At 40.2% G+C, this 26,496-nt stretch overlaps 2 protein-coding genes across 2 annotated transcripts; one reads left to right on the top strand and one right to left on the bottom strand.

Moving 5' to 3' along the window:
- Window positions 1-2,097: 2,097 nt before the first annotated feature.
- Window positions 2,098-3,051, top strand: LOC140615562 (olfactory receptor 51H1-like). The gene has a single exon (XM_072795423.1). The coding sequence runs from the start codon at window positions 2,098-2,100 to the stop codon at window positions 3,049-3,051; it is 954 nt and encodes a 317-aa protein (XP_072651524.1).
- Window positions 3,052-21,635: 18,584 nt separating this feature from the next.
- On the bottom strand, window positions 21,636-25,779 carry LOC140615561 (olfactory receptor 52P1-like). Its single transcript, XM_072795422.1, has one exon. The coding sequence runs from the start codon at window positions 25,686-25,688 to the stop codon at window positions 24,741-24,743; it is 948 nt and encodes a 315-aa protein (XP_072651523.1). The 5' UTR covers window positions 25,689-25,779; the 3' UTR covers window positions 21,636-24,740.
- Window positions 25,780-26,496: the final 717 nt, after the last annotated feature.

Genomic DNA, 26,496 nt, shown 5'->3' with positions numbered 1-26,496 from the left:
CTTGTAAGAAAAGTAATCTATTCATACCTTCAACAAATAGACAAAATTGAAGGAAGGCAGGCAGATAGAATCATGCCGTGTACATTCTGTTCTAACAGGCAAAATATTCTGTGGTATTAGAAGTCAGAAAGGTGGTTATCATTGAGAGAATGGGGTGACCATAAGGGTCCCAGAGGGTTCTTGGGGGGCGCTGACAATTGTTCTATTTCTTGATCTGGGTGCTTGCTACACAGGTGTGTTCACTTCGAGGAAATTCATCAATCTTTATGAATTATTCAATTATTAAATCTTATGATATGTAGCCTTTTCTTGTGTATTTTATATTTCAATGAAAAAGATTCTAAGAATGATCTAATATAGTAAATTTTCTGAATAGGAAGATGTCTTATGAATGGTGTTTATAATGGTTAGGGGAGAGGTGATTGAATAAACTCCAGATGCAGGATGGACAAAATCTCTCCGCTTCTGCACCCAGTATAAAGATCTTACTTATGATCCTGCAGAGTCAGGGGCTAGGAGATCATTAAAGGAAGTTATGATAGGAGACATCCTCTTATAAAAAACTGATAGTTGCATTTCTTCCCTATGTATGTATTCCTTTAAATGTCCATACTTGCCTTTTCTTAAGTATCTGAGAATTGTAATGGAGGTTTGGATAATGTATCAATACAGAAAGACTGAAAAAAATAGGAGGCTGTTGTTATAATATCTATAGAAATGATGACAATTTGTAGTTTCACTGGAAGAGGGGAGTGTCAAATAAAATTGATTTTGGGAATAGGATATGGGGTGAAAAGGTGTACTAGGTTTTTTGTTTTATTTTTTCCTGGCGATTTCATGGATAACTGGAATGGGAGGAATGTCTGACAATATTAGAGGGTGAATTTTGGGGATAAAGTAGGAGAATTACAGTTTAATGTTCTGTGGGAGACTCAATTTATAATGCAAACCATTGTGAACGTAGTTTATAGACCCATGGAGATGCAGAGTTATTGCTGAGGAGAGAAGCTGGGGAAACTGGAGAGCCTGAAGGTACAATGTGAAGTTATGGGATTAGAGGAACTTACACAGCACACTCTGGGCCCCTGCTTAACATTATTAATCCTGGGGCTCTGGAAGCTCAGCTGCCCTAACTCCAGGAGGTTACCGTCAGGCAGGTCAGCCTCACCTTTCTGTCTACACTAAGAACTTCAAAGTACTTGGGGCTGTCAGAATATTTTTTTGTGGTAGGAGGGCTGAAAAAGATATTTCAGAGCACAGTGTCTTCCCGTTGAGTCCATGTCTACAGGACCGTCTCAAGGGCAGAGTCAGAAGAATATGTACAAGCTTCAAGCAGCAAGAGATGGAAATGGGGCTGGGGAAGATGGCAATTTAACAAAAGTGAATCATCTGAGTTCCCATCTTGTTTATCAAACTTAGCTTGAAGAACTCTTGGATATTTCCTCTAAGCCAACCCATCTTCAACAGGAGAGAAATTTGTCACTATTGCATATATTCAAAAGAACCTATTTGGGGCCCCAAAGGCATTTCCTGAGAAGAAATACAGAAAATGTTGATTTGATAACAGCAGTAGAAGAAAAACCAATCTGCTTCCTCAGATGAAGTTTTTGAAAATACATCCTTTGTTTGAATATGTACTATCTAGTGTATTTGTTAATAGGCCAGGCTGTGGAAAACTTGTCTCTAAGAATAAATAAAAATGGAGTTGTAAGTGCTTATTCATAATACCACCCTAAATTTTGACAGAAAATTATTCTCTTTACTTCATTATTTAATCTGAGAAGGCACCCAGGAGATAGGCCTTTGGGTATAGGTTAAGTGAATAAAGACAGTTGTTTAGGCCCAAGAAAAGATACTGAGTGGCTAAAGTAGTAAGCAGAGATCAACTCTTAAAATGTATTCATTGTCACCTAAATTAGCCATGAAGGGATTGGGGCTTCTAAGGGGAATGAGGTTTCTTTAATGGCCTAAGAAAGGATTGTAGGGCAGGCCTTCCTTTCCATCCCACACTTAGTAGGGACTTTATAAGTGATGATCAAATGAATGGATTGCCTATTCTCTTACATGCAGAGTGGACAACTCCCTCCTGGAATCACTATGTTCTCCTGCAACACCAGCACTTCTGGTCACTCTACGTTTCTCCTCACTGGCTTTCCAGGCCTGGAAGCCTCTCATCATTGGGTTTCCATCCCTGTCAACCTCACCTGTGTGGTTTCCATCCTGGGTAACAGTATCATCCTTCTCCTGATTCGTACAGATCCAGCCTTACATGAACCCATGTATTTTTTCCTATCTATGTTGGCAGCCTCTGATCTGGGACTCAGTGCCTCTACCTTTCCCACGATGATGTGGCTCTTCTGGCTGAATGCTCGTGAGCTTCCCTTTGATATCTGTGCAGCACAAATGTTCTTCATCCATGCCTTCACCTATGTGGAATCTGGTGTGCTACTGGCCATGGCCTTTGATCGTTTTGTTGCCATCCGGGAACCTCTGCACTATGCCACAATTCTGACTCACTCAGCCATGGCCAGAATGGGGGCTGCCATCCTTGTGAGGGCTGTCTTGCTCAATCTCCCAGGACCCATCCTCCTGCGACGTCTGCTTTTTCCCCAGATCAGCGTACTCTCTCACTGCTACTGCCTGCACTGTGACCTTGTGGGACTGGCCTGCTCAGACACCCAGATAAACAGCTTGGTTGGCCTAGTCTCCATTCTCTTCTCACTAGGCCTTGACTCCTTCCTCATTGTGCTCTCATATGCCCTGATCCTACGAACAGTGGTGAGCATTGCATCACCTGGGGAAAGGCTCAAGGCACTTAACACGTGTGTCTCACATCTCTGCATTGTTCTCATCTTTTATTTGCCCAAACTAGGGCTATCTGTGTTGCACCGGGTAGAGAAGCACAACTACCCTGCTCTGGCAGTGCTCATGGCCAACCTGCACTTCTTGGTCCCACCTTTCATGAACCCTATTGTTTACTGCATCAAGTCTAAACAGATACGTCAGGGCCTCCTAAAGCGCTTCAAACGGAAGAGGGTTGACGTCTCCTAGAAGAAGAGAAGGATCCAGAGGCAAAAGACTTCTCTGGGGGCAATCTGGTTCTTGGAGCTGGGGAGAATTAGTGATGGAGAGTTAATTCTTAAGGTTTGAATGATTCAGGTTTTACTGTTGAGCCTTTGTGAGGCACCATCAGCTTCTATAATTATAATTTTGAGGAATTGAGACCATTGAAAAGTATATTTAAGTATCACCTTAAAAAACACTCATTGCAGAGGGGGGACAAGATGGCGGAAGAGTAGGGTCCCCAAATCACCTGTCCCCACCAAATTACCTAGATAACCTTCAAATCATCCTGAAAATCTACAAATTCGGCCTGAGATTTAAAGAGAGAACAGCTGGAATGCTACAGTGAGAAGAGTTCGCGCTTCTATAAAGGTAGGAAGACCGGAAAAAAAGAAATAAAGAAACAAAGGCCTCCAAGGGGGAGGGGCCCCGCGAGGAGCCAGGCTGAGGCCGGGGCGAGTGTCCCCAGGACAGGAGAGCCCCGTCCCGGAGAAGCAGGAGCTGCACGAACCTTCCCGGGCGGAAAGGGGCTCCAGGGAGGTGGAGCAGGACCCAGGAGGGCGGGGATGCCCTCGGGCTCCCGGGGACACTAACAGACACTTGCGGCTCAGGCAGGAGAGTGCGGAGCTCCCTAAGGGCTGCAGCGCGCACGGCGGGACCCGGAGCAGCTCGGAGGGCTCGGGGGCGGCTCCGCGGAGGGGGCTGCGGGGCGGGAGCACGAATCCAACAGCGCAGGCCCCAGAGCACAGGGCGCCGGGACACAGCCCAGGATCCAGCCTCCCCCGGGACAGGCAGAGGCCGGGAGGGCCCAGGACAGCAAGGACGCTCCTGCCCCGAGCTGAGCAGATCAGCGGCCCCGCCCCGGAGCCTCCAGGCCCTGCAGACGGAGAGCTCTGGAGTTACTGAGGGAGCTGACTCCAGGGCTCCAGAGCTGGCCCCGCCACTGCGGTGGTTCCTACTGGGGCCTCACGGGGTAAACAATCCCCAATGAGCCCTGCACCAGGCAACGGGCAGAGCAGCTCCCCCAAGTGCTGACACCTGAAAATCAGCACAACAGGCCCCTCCCCCAGAAGACCAGCTAGACGGACAAGGTCCAGGGGAAGTCAAGGGACTTAAAGTATACAGAATCAGAAGATACTCCCCCATGTTTTTTTTTTTCTTTTTGATTTCTGATTGCTTCCCCCACCCTTTCTTTCACCTTTCTTTCTTTTTCTTTCTCTTTTTACCTTTTTTTCTTCCTTTTTTCTTTTTTCTTTTTCTCCTTTCTTTCCTTCTCTCTCTTTCTTTTTCTCCTTTTCCCAATACAACTTGTTTTTGGCCACTCTGCACTGAGCAAAATGACTAGAAGGAAAACCTCACCTCAAAAGAAAGAATCAGAAACAGTCCTCTCTCCCACAGAGTTACAAAATCTGGATTACAATTCAATGTCAGAAAGCCAATTCAGAAGCACTATTATACAGCTACTGGTGGCTCTAGAAAAAAGCATAAAGGACTCAAGAGACTTCATGACTGCAGAATTTAGATCCAATCAGGCAGAAATTAAAAATCAAATGAATGAGATGCAATCCAAACTAGAAGTCCTAACGACGAGGGTTAACTAGGTGAAAGAACGAGTGAGTGACATAGAAGACAAGTTGACGGCAAAGAGGGAAACTGAGGAAAAAAGAGACAGACAATTAAAAGACCATGAAGACAGATTAAAGGAAATAAACACAGCCTGAGGAAGAAAAAAACCTACGTTTAATTGGGGTTCCCGAGGACGCCGAAAGGGACAGAGGGCCAGAATATGTATTTGAACAAATCCTAGCTGAAAACTTTCCTAATCTGGGAAGGGAAACAGGCATTCAGATCCAGGAAATAGAGAGATCCAACCTAAAATCAATAAAAACCGTTCAACACCACGACATTTAATAGTGAAGCTTGTGAAGCTTGCAAATTCCAAAGATAAAGACAAGATTCTTAAAGCAGCAAGAGACAAGAAATCCCTGACTTTTATGGGGAGGAGTATTAGGGTAACAGCAGACCTCTCCACAGAGACCTGGCAGGCCAGAAAGGGCTGGCAGGATATATTCAGAGTCCTAAATGAAAAGACCATGCAACCAAGAATACTTTATCCAGCAAGGCTCTCATTCAAAATGGAAGGAGAGATAAAGAGCTTCCAAGACTGGCAGGAACTGAAAGAATATGTGACCTCCAAACCAGCTCTGCAAGAAATTTTAAGGAGGACTCTTAAAATTCCCCTTTAAGAAGAAGTTCAGTGGAACAATCCACAAAAACAAGGACTGAAGAGATATCATGATGACACTAAACTCGTATCTTTCAATAGTAACTCTGAACGTGAACGGGCTTAATGATCCCATCAAAAGGTGCAGGGTTTCAGACTGGATAAAAAAGCAGGACCCATCTATTTGCTGTCTACAAGAGACTCATTTTAGACAGAAGGACACCTACAGCCTGAAAATAAAAGGTTGGAGAACCATTTACCATTCAAATGGTCCTCAAAAGAAAGCAGGGGTAGCCATCCTTATATCAGATAAACTAAAATTTACCCCGAGGACTGTAGTGAGAGATGAAGAGGGACACTATCCCATACTTAAAGGATCTATCCAACAGGAGGACTTAATAATCCTCAATATATATGCCCCGAATTTGGGAGCTGCCAAATATTTAAACCAATTAATAACCAAAGTGAAGAAATACTTAGATAATAATACACTTATACTTGCTGACTTCAATCTAGCTCTTTCTACCCTCGATAGGTCTTCTAAGCACAACATCTCCAAAGAAACGAGAGCTTTAAATGATACACTGGACAGATGGATTTCACAGATATCTACAGAACTTTACATCCAAACTCAACTGAATACACATTCTTCTCAAGTGCACAAGGAACTTTCTCCAGAATAGACCACATACTGGGTCACAAATCGGGACTGAACCGATACCAAAAGATTGGGATCATCCCCTGCATATTCTCAGACAATAATGCCTTGAAATTAGAACTAAATCACAACAAGAAGTTTGGAAGGACCTCAAACACGTGGAGGTTAAGGACCATCCTGCTAAAAGATGAAAGGGTCAACCAGGAAATTAAGGAAGAATTAAAAAGATTCACAGAAACTAATGAGAATGAAGATACAACCGTTCAAAATCTTTGGGATCCATAAAAGCAGTCCTAAGAGGGAAATACATTGCAATACAAGCATCCATTCAAAAACTGGAAAGAACTCAAATACAAAAGCTAACCTTACACATAAAGGAGCTAGAGAAAAACAGCAGATGGACCCCACACCCAGCAGAAGAAGAGAGTTAATTAAAATTCGAGCAGAACTCAACGAAATCGAGACCAGAAGAACTGTGGAACAGATCAACAGAACCAGGAGTTGGTTCTTTGAAAGAATTAATAAGATAGATAAATCATTAGCCAACCTTATTAAAAAAAGAGAGAGGAGACTCAAATTAATAAAATCATGAATAAGAAAGGAGAGATCACTACCAACACCAAGGAAATACAAAGGATTTAAAAAACATATTATGAACAGCTATACGCCAATAAATTAGGCAATCTAGGAGAAATGGACACATTCCTGGAAAGCCACAAACTACCAAAACTGGAACAGGAAGAAATAGAAAACCTGAACAGGCCAATAACCAGGGAGGAAATTGAAGCAGCCATCAAAAACCTCCCAAGACACAAGAGTCCAGGGCCAGATGGCTTCCCAGGGGAATTTTATCAAACGTTTAAAGAAGAAATCATACCTATACTACTAAAGCTGTTTGAAAAGATAGAAACAGATGGAGTACTTCCAAATTCATTCTATGAGGCCAGCATCACCTTAATTCCAAAACCAGACAAAGACCCCACCAAAAAGGAGAATTACAGACCAATATCCCTGATGAACATTGATGCAAAAATTCTCAACAAGATACTAGCCAATAGGGTCCCACAGCAAATTAAGAAAATTATTCACCATGACCAAGTAGGATTTATCCCCGGGACACAAGGCTGGTTCAACACTCGTAAAACAATCAATGTGATTCATCATATCAGCAAGAGAAAAACCAAGAACCATATGATCCTCTCATTAGATGCAGAGAAAGCATTTGACAAAATACAGCATCCATCCCTGATCAAAACTCTTCAGAGTGTAGGGATAGAGGGAACTTTCCTTGACATCTACGAAAAGCCCACAGCAAATATCATTCTCAATGGGGAAGCACTGGGAGCCTTTCCCCTAAGATCAGGAACAAGACAGGTAAGTGCACACTCACCACTGCTATTCAACATAGTATTGGAAGTCCTCAGCAATCATACAACAAAAAGACAATATAGGCATTCAAATTGGCAAAGAAGAAGTCAAACTCTCCCTCTTTGCCGATGACATGATACTCTACATAGAAAACCCAAAAGCCTCCACCCCAAGATTGCTAGAACTCATGCAGCAATTTGGTAGTGTGGCAGGATACAAAATCAATGCCAAGAAATCAATGGCATTTCTATACACTGAGACTGAAGAAAGAGAAATTAAGGAGTCAATCCCATTTACAATTGCACCAAAAGCATAAGATACCTAGGAATAAACCTAACCAAAGAGGTAAAGGATCTATACCCTAAAAACTATAGAACACTTCTGAAGGAAATCGAGGAAGACACAAAGAGATGGAAAAATATCCCATGCTCATGGATTGGCAGAATTAATATTTTGAAAATGTCAATGTTACCCACGGCAGTTTACACGTTTAATGCAATCCCTAACAAAATACCATGGACTTTCTTCAGAGATTTAGAACAAATTATTTTAAGATTTGTGTGGAATCAGAAAAGACCCCGAATAGCCAGGGGAATTTTACAAAAGAAAACCATATCTGGGGGCATCACAATGCCAGATTTCAGGTTGTACTACAAAGCTGTGGTCATCAAGACAGTGTGGTACTGGCACAAAAACAGACACATAGATCAATGGAACAGAATAGAGAACCCAGAAGTGGACCCTGAACTTTATGGTCAGCTAATATTCTATAAAAGAGGAAAGACTATCCATTGGAATAAAGACAGTCTCTTCAATAAATGGTGCTGGGAAAATTGGACATCCACATGCAGAAGAATGAAACTAGACCTCTCTCTTGCACCTACACAAAGATAAACTCAAAATGGATGAAAGATCTAAATGTGAGACAAGATTCCATCAAAATCCTAGAGGAGAACACAGGCAACACCCTTTTTGAACTTGGCCACAGTAACTTCTTGCAAGATACATCCACGAAGGCAAAAGAAACAAAAGCAAAAATGAACTATTGGGACTTCATCAAGATAAGAAGCTTTTGCACAGCAAAGGATACAGTCATCAAAACTAAAAGACAACCTACAGAATGGGAGAAAATATTTGCAAATGACATATCAGATAAAGGGTTAGTTTCCAAGATCTATAAAGAACTTCTTAAACTCAACACCAAAGAAACAAACAATCCAATCATGAAATGGGCAAAAGACATGAAGAGAAATCTCACAGAGGAAGACATAGACATGGCCAACACACACATGAGAAAATGCTCTGCATCACTTGCCATCAGGGAAATACAAATCAAAACCACAATGAGATACCACCTCACACCAGGGAGAATGGGGAAAATTAACAAGGCAGGAAACCACAAATGTTGGAGAGGATGCAGAGAAAAGGGAACCCTCTTACACTGTTGGTGGGAATGTGAACTGGTGCAGCCACTCTGAAAAACTGTGTGGAGGTTCCTCAAAGAGTTAAAAATAGACCTGCCCTACAACCCAGCAATTGCACTGTTGTGGATTTACCCCAAAGATGCAGATGCAATGAAACGCCAGGACACCTGCACCCCGATGTTTCTAGCAGCAATGTCCACAATAGCCAAACTGTGGAAGCAGCCCCGTTGTCCATGGAAAGATGAATGGATAAATAAGATGTGGTTTATGTATACAATGGAATATTACTCACCCATTAGAAACGAGAAATACCCACCATTTGCTTTAACGTGGATGGAACTGGAGAGTATTATGTTGAGTGAAGTAAGTCAATCGGAGAAGGACAGTGTATGTTCTCATTCATTTGGGGAATAGAAATAATAGTGAAAGGGAATATAAGGGAAGGGAGAAGAAATGTGTGGGAAATATCAGAAAAGGAGACAGAACATAAAGACTCCTAACTCTGGTAAACGAACTAGGGATGGTGGAAGGGGTGGAGGGCGGGGGTGGGGGTGAGTGGGTGCCGGGCACTGAGGGGGACACATGACGGGATGAGCACTGGGTGTTATTCTGTATGTTGGTAAATTGAACATGAATAAAAAATTATTCTATTAAAAAAATCTCAAAAAATAGGGGATCCCTGGGTGGCGCAGAGGTTTGGCGCCTGCCTTTGGCCCAGGGCGCGATCCTGGAGACCTGGGATGGAATCCCACGTCGGGCTCCCGGTGCATGGAGCCTGCTTCTCCCTCTGCCTATGTCTCTGCCTCTCTCTCTCTCTCTGTGACTATCATAAATAAATAAAAAAAATAAATAAAACACTTATTGCTCTGTCTGATTAGAGCCAAACTATTTCAGACTTAAATACAGTGATATCCCCTTTTTGGGGACTTAGCCATAGCAACTGAGAGGATATGTGTGTGTACCCATTTGTGCAGGCACCTCTCTCCTTTTCCCCACTGGATTCCCTTCTCCCCATTTCATTTTAAGCCTACAGCAGAACTATATTCTTTATTTTTTAATAATAAATTTTTTTATTGGTGTTCAATTTGCCAACATACATAATACCACCCAGTGCTCATCCTGTCAAGTGCCCCCCTCAGTGCCTGTCACCCACTCACCCCCACCCCCCGCCCTCCTCCCCTTCCACCACCCCTAGTTCATTTTTCAGAGTTAGGAGTCTTTATGTTCTGTCTCCCTTTCTGATATTTCCTACACATTTCTTCTCCCTTCCCTTCTATTCCCTTTCACTATTATTTATATTCCCCAAATGAATGAGAACATATAATCTTTGTCCTTCTCTGATTGACTTATTTCACTCAGCATAATACCCTCCAGTTTCATCCACGTTGAAGCAAATGGAAGAACTATATTCCTATTATATATATTGTTAGGTAGAAGTAAACTATATTCACCCTAACACTGGCTTTCTCCCAAAATCAATATTAACCAGCTCACAAATCAAGAAATAGACAAAGGGTGGGGGTGGATAGTGGGAAACACACAGGATGATACTGCATATGCTGATTTATCTAGCACTAATGTGCTGCCTGGGGAGCTATAGTTTCCTCTTAATTTTCTTCAGGTGCGTCTCTGCTTTTTTTTTTTTTTTTTTTTTTTTTTTGTCTCTGCTTTGAGCTTGAATTTTGGTACTGTTAAACCTAGGAAAGCTGCTCAGTAGAACTTCTGGATAGCACTGGTTTCTCAAGCACCAATGGTAAAGGTGGCATGTGACGTGATGAACACTGGGTATTATAAGCAACTGATGAATTATTGAATACTACATAGGAAACTAAGTATGTACTACATGTTGGCTCATTGAATTTAAACAAACAAAAAACCCCCAAAAATCATAAAAGTGGAATAGCCCAATCACTTCCAAGGTAGGTGGATCTGCTAGATTATAAATTCCATGAAGCCAGAAGTTTGGGGACTATTCTTTTCACTGATGTATCCCTAGGTCCAAGAGCAGTGCCTACCATATAATAGATGATTAATATATATTGTTGAATAAATGAGTAGGGAAGACAAATGACAAAAGAAATTGATGGCTAATCCTCAGGAAAAGAAAAGACTAAAAGATCTGAATGTCTCAGGCCTCTGGGGGATAATGAGCAGTTAGTAAACTGTGATGGAATGAGGTGAGGATGGATGTCAGAGGCCTTGGAGATAAGGTCTGACTCTATATCCCATGATCAAGAAGGTTGTTTCCAAGAATACTGCTCAGAGAGGAGCTTAAGTTTTTTGTGGAGATTTTCCCAAAGCTGTTTGCAAATTTCCAGAAGAAATTTTACCCATAAACTGAAGGGTGTCCCACTTCAGCACTAGCATTGCCCTTGGCCTGTTCAGCTCTAAAATAACCAAACATTTCATGGAGAACTGAAATAGGGATATTCCTGGTGGAAAACCACCACTCAAATTTAATGGAAAAAGCCATAATAGAGCTATTTGGAACTTCTTGCTTCTATCCATAGCCATTCAGATAATTGGTAATTTAATGATTGTCGTCATTTCTATGTATTATTTTAATGAACTAAGAGAGAATGAGGAACTCAGAGGCAGGAGGCAGGGTGCGGAGCTGTGAAACCAATACATGCAGTTCCAGCTGGAAGGTCATTTCCCCTATTAGATGTATTTATGTGGCCACTGTAGCATAGATTCTAAGGAACTCAGATCCCTGTGCTTATCAGTAACTAGGAGGAGGCCACTACCAACCCTATATGTCTGAAGGTCACAGATCCTGCCCACAGAGGTCAAGAAACAAGGATAACAAACGACAAGTTTAGTTATCATTTTGGAATATTGTGTCTAGTAGTAGCTACCAAAGGCTTCAGTAAGTCTAGTTTGACGGGCTACTTTTGAAGAAGAGGTCGTTTAAAAAGATAGCTTGTGCTACATGACAAAGTTTCTCATCAGGTCTGCAAATCTTGTATTGAAGAACTCTTATCCAGGCCCCTCTGCCCTTTGTACCCTCTAAACCAATAATAGGAAGGTTCTGATCTCTATTAGAAACTCTCTATTAGGGGATCCCTGGGTGGCTCAGCGGTTTAGCGCCTGCCTTAGGCCCAGGGCGTGATCCTGGGGTCCCGGGATCAAGTCCTGCGTTGGGCTCCCTGCATGGAGCCTGCTTCTCCCTCTGCCTGTGTCTCTGCACCCCCCGCCGTGTGTGTCTCTCATGAATAAATAAATAAAATCTTAAAAAAAGAAACCCTCAAAAAAAAAAAAAAAAGAAACCCTCTATTAGAAACCCTCAGCTGACATGAGTGTTCAGGATCACAAGCAGTTAAAGCAAAAAATGTTGTATACAGGCCTCAAAGCTGGAAAAGTCCTATTCAGAGGGTTAGCAGAATTAAGCTTGGATATTAGACATCCAATCTATGATTGAAGGGGTCCCTTGGCTTTGTCATTTTTACCTTTTCTCAACAGCAATGCTGAACTTGGAAACTTCTTTCATTTTTTTTGCTTTCACCATGCACAACCATTCTTACATTCCATGGCTCCACTGACATTAAGAGCTAGAAGAGATCTGGGGTAGTCTGTGTCTCTACTATTTTACCTTCAGGATACAGACATCCCAGCATGTTCCACCAGTAATGTTTTCCTCTGCTCTGCAGACCTGATAACTACTGAAATATCTGAGCCTGACACAGGTGGAGTCCTAAGGTGACTTCTAGAAAGCTTCGCTACTAGTTTGCCCAGTTTAGATTATCAGATTTATATATATATATACATGTTTTTAGATTTTGTCATTAGTTTTAAAAAAGTCTTTGTACATGTATCTAAAGCTCCTGCTCCTAATCTTTAGGCTAAGAAGACTATGTCCCACCTATGCAGAAAATTGGAGTTAAAAAAAATCTTATTTCTGGCCTAGACCAGTAAAAGGCAGAGGTCCTCTATGGTAGCTTTAAAAGGGACTCTAATTTCCTGCAGCCAGAATACAGACTACTGAAAATAAGACCCAGGATTGGATTTTAAGGCTGGCAGAAATATAAAGATGACTGAATGTAGAGTTTCAATAAGTCATCTACACCAAGGTAAATTTCCTAATACAAAAAGTATTGGACCTTACGAGCCAAAAAGAGGCATTTCAGTGGATGAACCTGAAACTACTGTATCTTCAATATTTTCTTAACTTTCCAGGCTGGCAGAAGCACTTCTTTTCCCCTAGCAAGAAAAGGACGGTTTCTCTTCCTGGGAATCATGATGTGACCTTATTTGAAGCCGGTGCTTTGCAAGAAGTTTCTAGCTCTCTTCAAGATCTATTTCAGGGATCCCTGGGTGGCGCAGCGGTTTGGCGCCTGCCTTTGGCCCAGGGCACGATCCTGGAGACCTGGGATCGAATCCCACATCGGGCTCCCGGTGCATGGAGCCTGCTTCTCCCTCTGCCTGTGTCTCTGCCTCTCTCTCTCTCTCTCTCTGTGACTATCATAAATAAATAAAAATTAAAAAAAAAAGATCTATTTCAGCACTTCCAAACCAGGGTATACCTTAGAACAATGTAGGTGGAGAAATATAATATTTGCTTCTAGAAGGAGATAACTTACATGCAAAGAAAATTGTAGAAGTTATAAATGTGGTGTACCTCTTATTTCCCCTACCAAGAATCCCGGAAGTCTGAGTTCCAGTTGAGAGATACTGTATTAACATAATAAAATTACGGATTCTTAGTTCATCAGTTGCTTCCCTTCTTTGCTGTCTTTTCCTCTTCTGACTTGTATTCTAGGGTGGCTCAGGTTCTGCATACCAATCTTAAGACCAACAACTGTCTCTATTTCTTAGAAAAACTTAATGGATTGTCCTGACCCACTTCACATAGACATTCTCCTGTTTCTAGCCACCAAACATTTAGTGTCTGTCTTCAGACTTTTTTTTTTTATGTCTTCAGACTCTTCAGATGGTCCAGGCAATTATTTTACATCTATTCATTGCTTCAAAGCATTTTAATAGCAATAACTTGCTTAATCCCATCTAATCAGTCATCTGAATAGGGTAGAATGTTGGCCCCCAGGCCTACTGGAGTTATAAGATAGAGAAAAGCAGTGTCATTAGAGAGGCTTGAACCTCTAACCCTTCTGGGAGAATGCTTAAATAGTGGATATCAGAAAGGACAAAGAAACTAAAACACACTAAAGTAAACCCTTGAGTGAGGAGGACAGGTGGCCCTAAGGAGAAGATGAGACAATAGAGCAGTACATGTTATGATGAACCAGCTGGACAAGAATGAAGGAAGAGTGTGTGTAGTGATCCTGGTCACCAGGTATAATTTTTCCTGTATTACAAGGTCAGAGAGACTGCAACTAAGAAAGTAACTGTACAATAGGTTAAATAGGATAGCATCCCTGATATCAGCAATTTCCTGTTGTTAGTGAAACTAAAATATCAAACTCTGTCTTCCTAGGTTGAGAACAATTGGTAACACCTGAGACTTTAAACCTTCAGAAAATCTGTGCCTTAATAGTACATCCACATTCTAAGGGCTTTGTTCTTGGAACAAGAGAAAAAATGAAATAATAAAATCTGAAAGCCTAAAGTTAAACCTCTTAAAATGGTCGACCCATCAATAAGTTAACTATACCTGCTCAACAAAAACTAAGAACTCCTCAAAGCAAGATAACAGGGCCAGAGATTTTTCAATATATCATTTACAATGTCTACTTATACACTGGAAAATTATTGTACATATCAAGGGTATGTCCTTGGAACAGCTCCCAGTTTGAGAATGGCAGGCAGAACATACATCTCAAGGACAAGGAAGGAGGTGAGGAGCCCCTGATTGCCCAGATCCAGTGGTTCTCCTGATTACCTCATGAGGATATGGGGATTTAAGGGGAAATTTAGTAATTGCATAAAAGAATTAAATTCTAGATCTGAAAATATAGCTGAAGTAAAATCATTGTTGGGAATAACATCAGACTGGACAATGCAAAAGGAAGGATCAAGAACTTGAAAATCAAATCAATAAAAATTATCCAGTATTCTATTAACCAGTTAATAGAAACAGAGAAAAAAGGGTTTAAAAAAATGGAATGAAAAAAAAAAAAGGAATGATATTTGGGTCTCTATCAAGTAGTCTTACACTTAGGTGATTGAAGTCCCAGAAGGAGAAGAATGGGTCAGAAAAATACTTGGTGAAATAATTAAAAACATTTTTGAAATTTTATCACAAAATTATAAAATTAACCCACAGACCCAGGATATTCAGAGTCACAAGCAAAATCAATACAAAGAAAATTATACATTGACACAAAGTCAAACTGATGGAAACTAAATATAAAGAAATAAATGTAACCAAAGTTTCTGGAAAAAGATACATATATGGTAATAATGATGACTGATTTTCATAAAAAAATAGGGTCAAAAAATAAAAGGTCAATATATTTAAAGTGCTAAAAGGAAAAATAATACTGTCAATCTAGAATTCTATAGCTAGCAAAATTTTTTTAATCAAAAATACATTTTAAGTAAGAATATTTTCAGATAAAAGCTGAGAAAATTTTTTTCCAACAAATTTATACTACAAAAATGCTAAAGGAAGTTCTTCATGTTGAAGAGAAATATTATATGAAAATTTAGATCTACAGGTAGGAAAGAAGAGCACTGAAAATAGTAAATGTGTGCATTAAATAGTTTTCTTTTATTAAATTCTTTAGTTTTTTTTCTATAAAGTAGTTTAATTAAAATAGTTTTCAAAGTATATAATGCATACAAAATATATGTAAGTGAATGAGACCATATAATGTTTGTCCTTCTCGGATTGACTTACTTCACTCAGCATAATACCCTTCAGTTCCATCCACCTCGAAGCAAATGGTGGGTATTTGTTGTTTCTAATGGCTGAGTAATATTCCATTGTATATATAGACCACAGCTTCTTTATCCATTCATCTTTCGATGGACACCGAGGCTCCTCCCAGTTTGGCTATTGTGGACATTGCTGCTATAAACATTGGGTGCAGGTGTTCCAGCCTTTCACTGAATCTGTATCTTTGAGGAATATAAAAAAATAGTGAAAGGGAGTAAAGGGGAAAGGAGAGAAAATGAGTGGGAAATATCAGTGAGGGTGACAGAACATGAGAGACTCCTAACTCTGGGAAATGAACAAGGGGTGGTAGAAAGGGAGGTGGGCAGGGGGTTGGGGTGACTGGGTGATGGGCACTGAGGGGGTAATGTGATGGGATGAGCACTGGGTGATAAGCTATATGTTGGCAAATTGAACTCCAATAAAAAAAACACAACCCCCCCAAAAACCACACAAAATACATGTACATGTATTTTAATAAAATACATGTAAAAATAGCATGAAGGACAGTAAATGGAACTGAACTGTTATGTCACTTGATGTAAAACAGAAGAATATTATAACATTAATTCAAGAAAGATTGTGATAAATTAGGGATATATAATCCTAGAGGTACTTATATGAACATGAAGTATTTTATTTTATTTTTATTTTTTAATAATAAATTTATTTTTTATTGGTGTTCAATTTACCAACATACAGAATAACACCCAGTGCTCATCCTGTCAAGTGCCTCCCTCAGCGCCCATCACCCATTCACCCCCACCCTCCGCCCTCCTCCCCTTCCATCACCCCTAGTTCGTTTCCCAGAGTTAGGAGTCTTTATGTTCTGTCTCCCTTTCCGATATTTCCCACACATGAACATGAAGTATTTTAAACATAAGTAGAAGGAATAGAATAGTATTTCAAAGTATGTCCAATTAACCCCATCCCCCAAAATTTGATACAGGAGAAATAAAGGAACAAAGAAGGCAAATACAAAACAAACAGTATGATAGACTTAAACCCAAGTATATTATAATCTTAAATGTAAACACACTACATATTCCAGTTAAACAGAATTTGTCAGACTAGATACTTAAGTAAGGCTCAACGTTTTGGTCTTTACAGGTAACTAAATGTAAAGCCATTGATAGTTTCTTTTTTATATATATATATATATTTTTTTATTTATTTATGACAGTCACACACAGAGAGAGAGAGAGAGAGAGGCAGAGACACAGGCAGAGGGAGAAGCAGGCTCCATGCACCGGGAGCCCGACGTGGGATTCGATCCCGGGTCTCCAGGATCGCGCCCTGGGCCAAAGGCAGGCACCAAACCGCTGCGCCACCCAGGGATCCCCCATTGATAGTTTCAATGTAAAAAGATGCAAAATGATGTACTATAAAGAAGAAAGTTGATTGTATAATATCAGGCAAAATTAACTTAAAAGCAGATTACTCGGGGATCCCTGGGTGACTCAGCGGGTTAGTGCTGCCTTCTGCCCAGGGCATGATCCTGGAGTCCTGGGATCGAGTCCATCATGCTCCCTGCATGGAGCTTGCTTCTCCCTCTGCCTGTGTCTCTGCCTCTCTCTCTCTGTCTCTCATGAATAAATAAAATCTTTTTTTAAAAAAGCAGATTACTCCTCAAGATAAAGAGGATCATTTTATAATACTAAAAGTGTCAATTCAAATAAGATGAAAACAGGGAGGGAGGCAAACCATAACAGACAACTCTCGGAAACTGTGGAAGGAGCCTTGGTGTCCATCGAAAGATGAATGGATAAAGATGTGTTCTATGTATACAATGGAATATTACTCAGCCATTAGACTTCGATGTGGATGGACCTGGAGGGTATTATTCTGAGTGAAATAAGTCAATAGGAGAAGGACAAACATATGGTCTCATTCATTTGGGGAATATAAAAAATAGTGAAAGGGAATAAAGGGGAAGGAGAAAAAATGAGTGGGAAATATCAGAAAGGGAGACAGAACATGAAAGACTCCTAACTCTGGGAAATGAACTAGGGGTGGTGGAAGGGGAGGTGGACGGAGGGAGGGGGTGACTGGGTGATGGGCACTGAAGTGGGCACTTGACGGGATGAGCATTGGGTGTTATTCTATATGTTGGCAAATTGAACACCAATAAAAAAAATTATATATATATAAAAAAGAAAGGACAAATACCCACCATTTGCTTCAACGTGGATGGAACTGGAGGGTATTAAGCCGAGTGAAGTAAGTCAATTGGAGAAGGACAAACATATGGTTTCATTCATTCAGGAGAATATAAGAAATAGTGAAAGAGGGTATCCCTGGGTGGCTCAGCGGTTTGGCGCCTACCTTTGGCCCAGGGCGCGATCCTGGAGTCCCGGGGTCGAGTTCCGCGTCGGGCTCTGGGCATAGAGCCTGCTTCTCCCTCTGCCTGTGTCTCTGCCTGCCTCTCTCTCTCTCTCTCTCTCTCTGTCTTTCCCTCCCTCTCTCTCTATGTCTATCATAAATAAATAAATAAATAAATAAATAAATAAATAAATAAATAAATAAACAAATCTTAAAAAAAAAGAAATAATGAAAGGGATTAACGGGGAAAATGTGTGGGAAAGATAAGAGAGGGAGACAGAATATGAGAGACTCCTAACTCTGGGAAACGAACAAGGGGTGGTGGAAGGGGAGGTGGGCAAGGGGATGGGGTGACTGGGTGCTGGGCACTGAGGGGGCACCTGACAGGATGAGCACTGCGTGTTATACTGTATGTTGGCAAATCAAACCTCCAATAAAAAATATACAAAAAAGGAAAATAAAGCCATTTTCTATTTGTACCATTTCAACAAAACAAAACCAAAACCAAACAGGATTGCTAGAGGGGATGTGGGGGGGATAGGGTAATTGGGTGATGGGCATTAAGGAGGGCACTTGCTGTAATGAGCTGTGGGTATTATATGAAATTAATGAATCACTAAATTCTACTCCTGAAACCAATAATATAGTGTATGTTAAATTTAACTTAAATAAAACATTAAAAAAGGAATATATAAAAATTATAATTGTGTATACACCCAATAACAGATATTCAAAATACACAAAACAAAATGGATAGAAATAAAAGGAAAATTAGAGAAACCCACAATTGTAATTGGAAATTTTAACAGTCCTGTCAGGTACTGATAGAAGAACCAGATACAAATGATTTAAAGATATGGTATAGCTGACCTTTGACTAAGTGATAATCATAAAATATACTTCAAACATGAAGAAATATTAATTTGAAATGCACATGGAATATTCACCCAAATAGAATATATCAGTGCCATAAAACAAGTCTGAACACATTATGAAGGGCTGAAATACAGTATATGTTTTCCAATCATAATGGAATTAAATTATAAGTTAATAGTGATAATATATATTGAAATTTACCAAGTACTTGAAGAGCAAACAACACACTTAACCAATTGGTCACAAAAATCAAACACTAGTACAAAATATTTTAACACAACATATCAAAATTTGTGGACTCAGCTAAAGCAACACAGAGAGAGAAGCTTATACATGTGAATTTTTTATTAGGAAAAAAAGGTTTAAAAATAAAAGGTCTAAGTTTCCACATTAAGAAGCTATAAATAGAAAAGCAAATTAAACCCAAACTAAATAGAAGAGTGGCAATAAAGAGAAGAAGTTAAAGAAAAACAGAAAAATCAAAGCTACAGTCTGGTTCTAAAAATTAATAAAACTGACACACCTCTCTCCCCTACAGTATGACAAAACAGGACAAAGTAAATATGAGTAGCCAGTATAATAAGAGATGACATGTCCTACAGAAATTAAAGGGTAATAAGGGGATATATGAATGATTTTATACATATGTTGGTAATTTATGACAATTGTTATTCTAAGAAAAAAGAAAATTTGAATAGAGCTAGATTCATTAAAAATTAAATGTAAAATAAAAAACAAAGGAAAATTCAGACTCAGATTTCTTTCTGTGTAATTCTATCAAATATTTTAGGAATAAATATTATTTGAACATTTTCAGAAAATAGAGCAATAGGGAATACTTTAATTCATTTTAGGAGGTAAACAAAACTCTGATAAGACCTTGACAAGGAAACTATAAGAAGGAATATTACAAGATCAGTATGTGTCATAAACATCGACACAGTGATTCCTATCAAAATCTTAGCAAACTGATTTCAGCAATATGCAAATTTGATAGTATATCATAACCAAGTGGGGCTTATTCCAGGAATATTAGGGGAGTTTAACATTTAAAATTCAATTAGCGTATCAGATAAAGGGCTAGTTTCCAAGATCTATAAAGAACTTCTTAAACTCAACACCAAAGAAACAAACAATCCAATCATGAAATGGGCAAAAGACATGAACAGAAATCTCACAGAGGAAGACATAGACATGGCCAACATGCACATGAGAAAATGCTCTGCATCACTTGCCATCAGGGAAATACAAATCAAAACCACAATGAGATACCGCCTCATACCAGTGAGAATGGGGAAAATTAACAAGGAAGGCAACCACAAATGTTGGAGAGGATGTGGAGAAAGGGGAACCCTCCTGCACTGTTGGTGGGAATGTGAACTGGTGCAGCCACTCTGGAAAACTGTGTGAAGGTTCCTCAAAGAGTTAAAAATAGAACTGCCCTACGACCCAGCAATTGCACTGCTGGGGATTTACCCCAAAGATACAGAAGCAATGAAACACTGGGACACCTGCACCCTGATGTTTCTAGCAGCAATGTCCACAATAGCCAAACTGTGGAAGGAGCCTTGGTGTCCATCGAAAGATGAATGGATAAAGAAGATGTGGTTTATGTATACAATGGAATATTCCTCAGCCATTAGAAACGACAAATACCCACCATTTGCTTCAACGTGGAAGGAACTGGAGGGTATAATGCTGAGTGAAATAAGTCAATCGGAGAAGGACAAACATTATATGGTCTCATTCATTTGGGGAATATAAAAAATAGTGAAAGGGAATAAAGGGGAAAGGAGAAAAAATGAGTCGGAAATATCAGAAAGGGAGACAGAACATGAAAGACTCCTAACTCTGGGAAACGAATGAGGGGTGGTGAAAGGGGACGTGGGCGGGGGCTGGGGGTGACTGGGTGGCGGCACTGAGGTGGGCACTTAATGGGAGGAGCACTGGGTGTTACTTTGTATGTTGTCAAATTGAACACCAATAAAAAATAAATTTATTTAAAAAAAGAAACGACAAATACCCACCATTTGCTTTGACGTGGATGGAACTGGAGGGTATTATGCTGAGTGAAATAAGTCAATTGGAGAAGGACAAACATTATATGGTCTCATTCATTTGGGGAATATATACCTACAGTTAATATGATACTTAGGAGGAAAGTTTTTGGGGTGCCTGTAGGTATTTCATAGGTATCCTTTACCAGGATTGAAAGTTATCCAGATGGTGTTGAATTTGGTCATAATTTTTTCTATATACTTAGGTAATCATGATTTTTCTCCTTCATTCTATTGTTAGAGTGTACTAATTGACTTTTTTTATTTTATAAATTTATTTTTTATTGGTGTTCAATTTGTCAACATACAGAATAACACCCAGTGCTCATCCCGTCAAGTGCCCCCCTCAGTGCCCGTCACCCCCACACTCCCACCCACTTCCCCTTCCACTACCCCTAGTTCGTTTCCCAGAGTTAGGAGTTTCTCATTTTTTTTATAAATTTATTTTTTATTGGTGTTCAATTTGCCAACATAATATATATATATATATATATATATATATATATATATATATATATATGTATATATTCCCCAAATTAATGAAACCATATAATGTTTGTCCTTCTCCGATTGACTTATTTCACTCAGCATAATACCCTCCAGTTCTATCCACGTCGAAGCAAATGGTGGGTATTTTTTTGCATTGGATCACAGAGCTAAAATTAAAAGTTAAATCTGTAAAACAAAACACTAACTATGAATAGGATTGCTAATTGAGTTTATCATAATTAAAATTTTCTTTTTATCAAGACACCTAGAAGAAATCAAAAGGCAAGTCACAAAATTAGCCAGTATTTTCATTATTTTTATATAACAAATGACTTGTATTCAGAGTATATAAATGGCTAGTACAAATCAATAAGCGAGGAATTCAATTAAAAATGGACAAAAGACATTATCAGACATTTCATAGAATGTATGCATGAACAGTAAACATAAAAGGTTGCTTACTGTCAGTCATCAGAAAATGCAAATTAAACCCACAAATTACCATTTTACACATATTGGAATAGTTAAAATAAAAAAAATAGTTTCAAGTGTTGATCAGGATGCATAACAACTCAGAAGTGTCATATCACTGGCGAGAGTATAAAATGGTACAATTACTTTGGAAAACCATTTGGCAGGTTCTAGTAAACGTACCTTAGAACCCAGAAATTCTACTTTTAGTTTAAGAAATATTCATAGCAGCTTTATTTATAATAGCCAAATAAAAAAGGGAAGTAACTCAAGTGTTCCAAAATAGTTAAAGTGTGGCATATTCATGCAATGAAATATTAGCAAATAAAAAAGAATCAACAGCTGATGCACAAAATGATACAAATGAATCTCAAAAACATGTTGGACCAAGGAAGTTGGACACATAAAATATATATTGTATCATTCCAATTAAAGGAACTTCTAGAACAGTAAGTTTGATCCAAGGTGATCAAAAATCAAACAGTGGTTTTCTGCATGGGGTCCTCTAAGAGTATTACCTAGAAAGCATTGGGAACTTTCTGGAATTATAAAAATATTCTGTATCTTAAGATGGTGGTTATACTGATCCACACATTTGTCAGATCTCATCTAACTATATATTTAACAAATGCATTTTATTTTAGGTAAATTATACCTCATTAAAAATAGTTTTGGAAAAATAAATCCAACTGTAACCAATGATCCCAAATAGAGTATAGCCGGTATTCTTGATTTCTACCATAATTTGAATATTCTGGGGACTAGAATTTATTGACCAATATGTGGTCTCTAGTTACCTAGCAACCTAGGCTATTTGTGGGCAAATTAAAAATACTAATTTTGAGCCTTAGTGTGAAGGAAGAATTATTATGGTAAGACAGGAGTCACAGAGTACATGGGTGAGGGGCGGAGGTTTGCTGAGGTCTCCTATTCAAGTTGTCACCAGGGATAGATCTTCCTGAATCACCATTAAATTTCCAAACCCTAGAACGGTGTTTGGCATGTTGCAAATTCTCAGAAATGTCAATGATATTAGGAAAATAATTATCTCCTCATTCCTAGATTAAATTTTATTAGATTTTTGGTTCCAACTAATAGATTTATAGGAACTCACCTGGTAAGGGGTAAACAACACAGAATTTAAAGTTAACAAGATCTGAATTCTGTCTCTGATATTTACTTGATTTCTTGGACAAGTCATTACCTTCCTAATATTCTGCCTCTGGCTCTTAAAGTGGGGATAATTATATGCTCCTCATCAGATGGTTATAAGACTACAAGAAGGTAATGCACATCCTCATGAGGCACTGCAGCGTTAAGCTAATCCACTGCTGTAACCAAAAGTTCTGATGACCTAGGTCTTCCTGAGTTGCTAGTGGCCTTCTCCTGTGCAAGCTCTTCCCTAAATTATTAGAATATTTTGCCTGAGCCAAATACTTATTAACTCCCTCCTAATCTGCATGCAGATTCTGAGCAGGGATGTCAGAGACTCTGAGAACTTCTGGATCCTAATGGGTCTTCTAATCACAGCTACTACTTTCATTTTTAAAACCTGCTCAGAAGGTTAAATGAGACTGCTTTCTCTAATTTTCTCTCCAAAGAAGGGGTTTGATCTTTTCTCTGGAGCTTTGAGGCTTGGTGGAGCTCCATATGGCCACTTCCAGGGAACAGAAGACTTGATATCATCTAGCCTGAGGCTTTTTCCCCACACATTACACCTAGGCATAGTTGAAGTCTTCTAAGAAAGCAGGTTTTCTTACCCATATAGAGGTGGAATGGGACGAGGGACTTCTTTTTCCTGAGCAAGTGTGGTCCCCATGCTTATCCTAATCACATTTGCTTAATTTGGCTAATTACACTAATTTGGTTTCACTGTTTTCTCCATATTTGTAGTTCTCTAAGTGAGCAGTCTTCATAAGGACTTTTTACCTAATCAAGTCCATATCCCTAGATTTTAGCATAGTGCAAACTCAGTGAAAAGACAAAAATTCTCGCTTTTCAGAGAACCTTCCTAGATTGACATTACACCTTGTTGCTTATTCCTCTGTACAATGGACACATTTGTCCTTGTGGCCCATTGCTGAGTGCTCCATCTCCAACTTTTGGCTTCTCTTCTCTGTGTAGGTGTTTCTCCTGTCAGACTTGAAGTTCACTGAGGAGGTATTCATGTGTCTGTATCAGAGTAGGAACACCTGACTGTAGATGAGGGTTATTTTTCCTTGTCGGATCATCAGGCATATCTTTCTCATTTTATCAAGGTCTCCTAGAAGGTTGCAGCCATGTCAGAAAGGCAGTGTGGAATTCCCTGGGAGGCAATCATCAGCTTGATTGCCATGTTTCCCAATAGACAGGGGATCCCTAGGCTTTGGAACCATATCTACATCACAAGTGGGAAATATTTGATGGTTCTTAACCCATCAGACTTGTGCTATATCTCCTTATCAAAGTAAGGATACCATTGAGTGCGGGTTTCTCTCTTTCCACCATGATGGGAAATGTTGGTCTCTTAAATATTACCATTGGTTCACAAATTAGCGCCCATACACAGACAGAAAGAAGAGACCAAGGAAAGAGGCAGGCCACTCCAGACAGGTAGGTGGCAGGTTTAAAAAGCAAGGGAACTTATGAGATTTGCTTTGGTGGCCACAGGACAGGTACTCACCTGCCAAATATTAAAAGTTTATATAGAGGCCTTAACTGGGTTCAGTCATGTATACTGTCCAGATGGGCTCAACATCACCTTACTCTCTCAAGGTTGTGTATTTGGAACAGTGCTCACTGTGGGAATGATGGGCAGAATGTATATCCTAGGGATAGGGGAGGGGATAACAACCTCCAATTCCCCCAAACCAGTTCACAGGTTAACTGATGGTCACATCCTCTCAATGGCCTATTCCAACAATTGCCCAAAGCCTCAGGGAAGAAGATAGGGCTCCAGGGTGGGGTTGAAGACTTAAGACTGAACAATGCCCCGCTTCAGCAGTCGAAGGGCTCCAACCCGGATCTGTTTGGTCTTCATGCCATAGATGATAGGGTTGAGCATGGGTGGTACAACAAGGTAGAGGTCAGCCAGGAGGATGTGGATGTGCCGGGGAACATGCTGGCCAAAGCGTTGTGTGTAGAATGAGAAGAGTCCTGGTGTATAGAAGAGAAGAATGACACCCAGGTGGGAGCCACAAGTACCAAATGTCTTAGCCCTTGCTTCTTTGGAGGAGAGGCCTAACACAGCCCGGAGGATGAGCGCATAGGAGACAGCGATGCAAATTGAGTCTGTGCCCACAACTAGTGTGGCAGCAGTGATGCCATAGATGTTGTTTGGCCGTGTGCCCCCACATGCCAGCTTTACCACAGCCATATGCTCACAGTAGGAATGGGCCACCACTCGGCTACAGTAGCTCAGTCTTGCCAGTAAGCAGGTGAGTGGGGTCATGAGCCCCAAGCCACGAAACACAGCAGCAGCTGCCAGCTTGCCCACAGCCTCTGGAGGCAACAATGACCCATAGTGGAGTGGCTGGCAGATGGCCAAGTAGCGGTCAAAGGCCATTGCTAGCAGGATACCAGATTCAACAGCTGAAAAGCCATGGATAAAAAACATCTGGGTAGCACAGGCCCCAAAGTTGATCTCAGTATCATTTGTCCAAAAAAGTGCAAGGAGCTTGGGCACAGTAGAAGTGCAGAGTACCAGGTCAATGATGGACAGCATACATAGGAATAGGTACATGGGCTGGTGCAGGGCAGGCTCCGATCGCACCACCAGCAGCACTGCCATGTTGCCAAACACTGCTAGTGCATACATGGAGCAGAAGGGAAATGCAATCCAAAAGTGAGATGCCTCCAGGCCAGGAATTCCCATGAGCAGAAAAGAGTTTGGGTTCTGCTGGCTGTAGTTTGTGAACTGCATGGTTAGGTCCAGGTAGGGTGGGTAGATAAGACCTTACTGCCCTGCTATGAACTCTAGGAAGCCTTGAGAGATGAAACCATTGGGATTCATTATTTTGCTGTGGCTGAAACAGAATGGGGCAACAGAAAATATGTGAGTTAGTTCTCATAAGAAACATCCAGGATAAGAAGGTTGTAGAGCATTGGGAAGTGATGCAAGGCAGGAGGTGAAGTTATCATTACCAGGGATAAAAGGAGCCCTTTCCACTTGTGTCTGAATCCGTGATGTCTAGGCTGAGGTTGTAGGGTGAATGGCATGGCTATGGAGCTCTCTTTATGGTGAATGTAAGTGACTAGAGACTCTTACCAGTCTTCCCTCTGCCTGTGAATTCTATCCCATCTATACTCTCATTTCTTTCTGACCCATCTGCCTATATGACAATAAAGGGGTAATGTAATGATTAAAGGTCAGGACGATTGGATGGAGGACTCAAATGTGGTTACTTTTCAAGAGGGGAAGATCAGGACTGAGAAGAGAAAGGAAAGTGGGGGGATATTCGATAGGTTTTTCAGGCCATAAAACCCATGATTACTCATAGATGAGGCTCAGAACCTGGCTTTTGACTCAGAACCACCACCATATGGTGAGAATCTGAGTCTCTAGGGCTTTAGCAGGCTATATTGCCTGCCTTATGTTAATACTAGGATCCTGCGCTTGTTGTAGGTGTCTGTATGGATACTGGTAGAAACAAGTGGGATCATGCAGAATTAATCAATTGTAGAGGTCAGGCTAATTTGGCTATAATATGTGATCTGATAAAGTTCTTGAG

The sequence above is a fragment of the Canis lupus genome, chromosome 23 (assembly GCF_048164855.1).
Source record: "Canis lupus baileyi chromosome 23, mCanLup2.hap1, whole genome shotgun sequence".
Lineage (NCBI taxonomy): Eukaryota > Metazoa > Chordata > Mammalia > Carnivora > Canidae > Canis > Canis lupus.
The sequence above is the reverse complement of the archived record's forward strand: the minus strand, read 5'-3'. Positions and strand labels throughout refer to the sequence as shown.

Coding starts and splice junctions, on each gene's coding strand:
- LOC140615562 (XM_072795423.1), top strand. CDS start 2,098: ATGTTCTCCTGCAACACCAGCACTTCTGGTCACTCTACGTTTCTCCTC.
- LOC140615561 (XM_072795422.1), bottom strand. CDS start 25,688: ATGCAGTTCACAAACTACAGCCAGCAGAACCCAAACTCTTTTCTGCTC.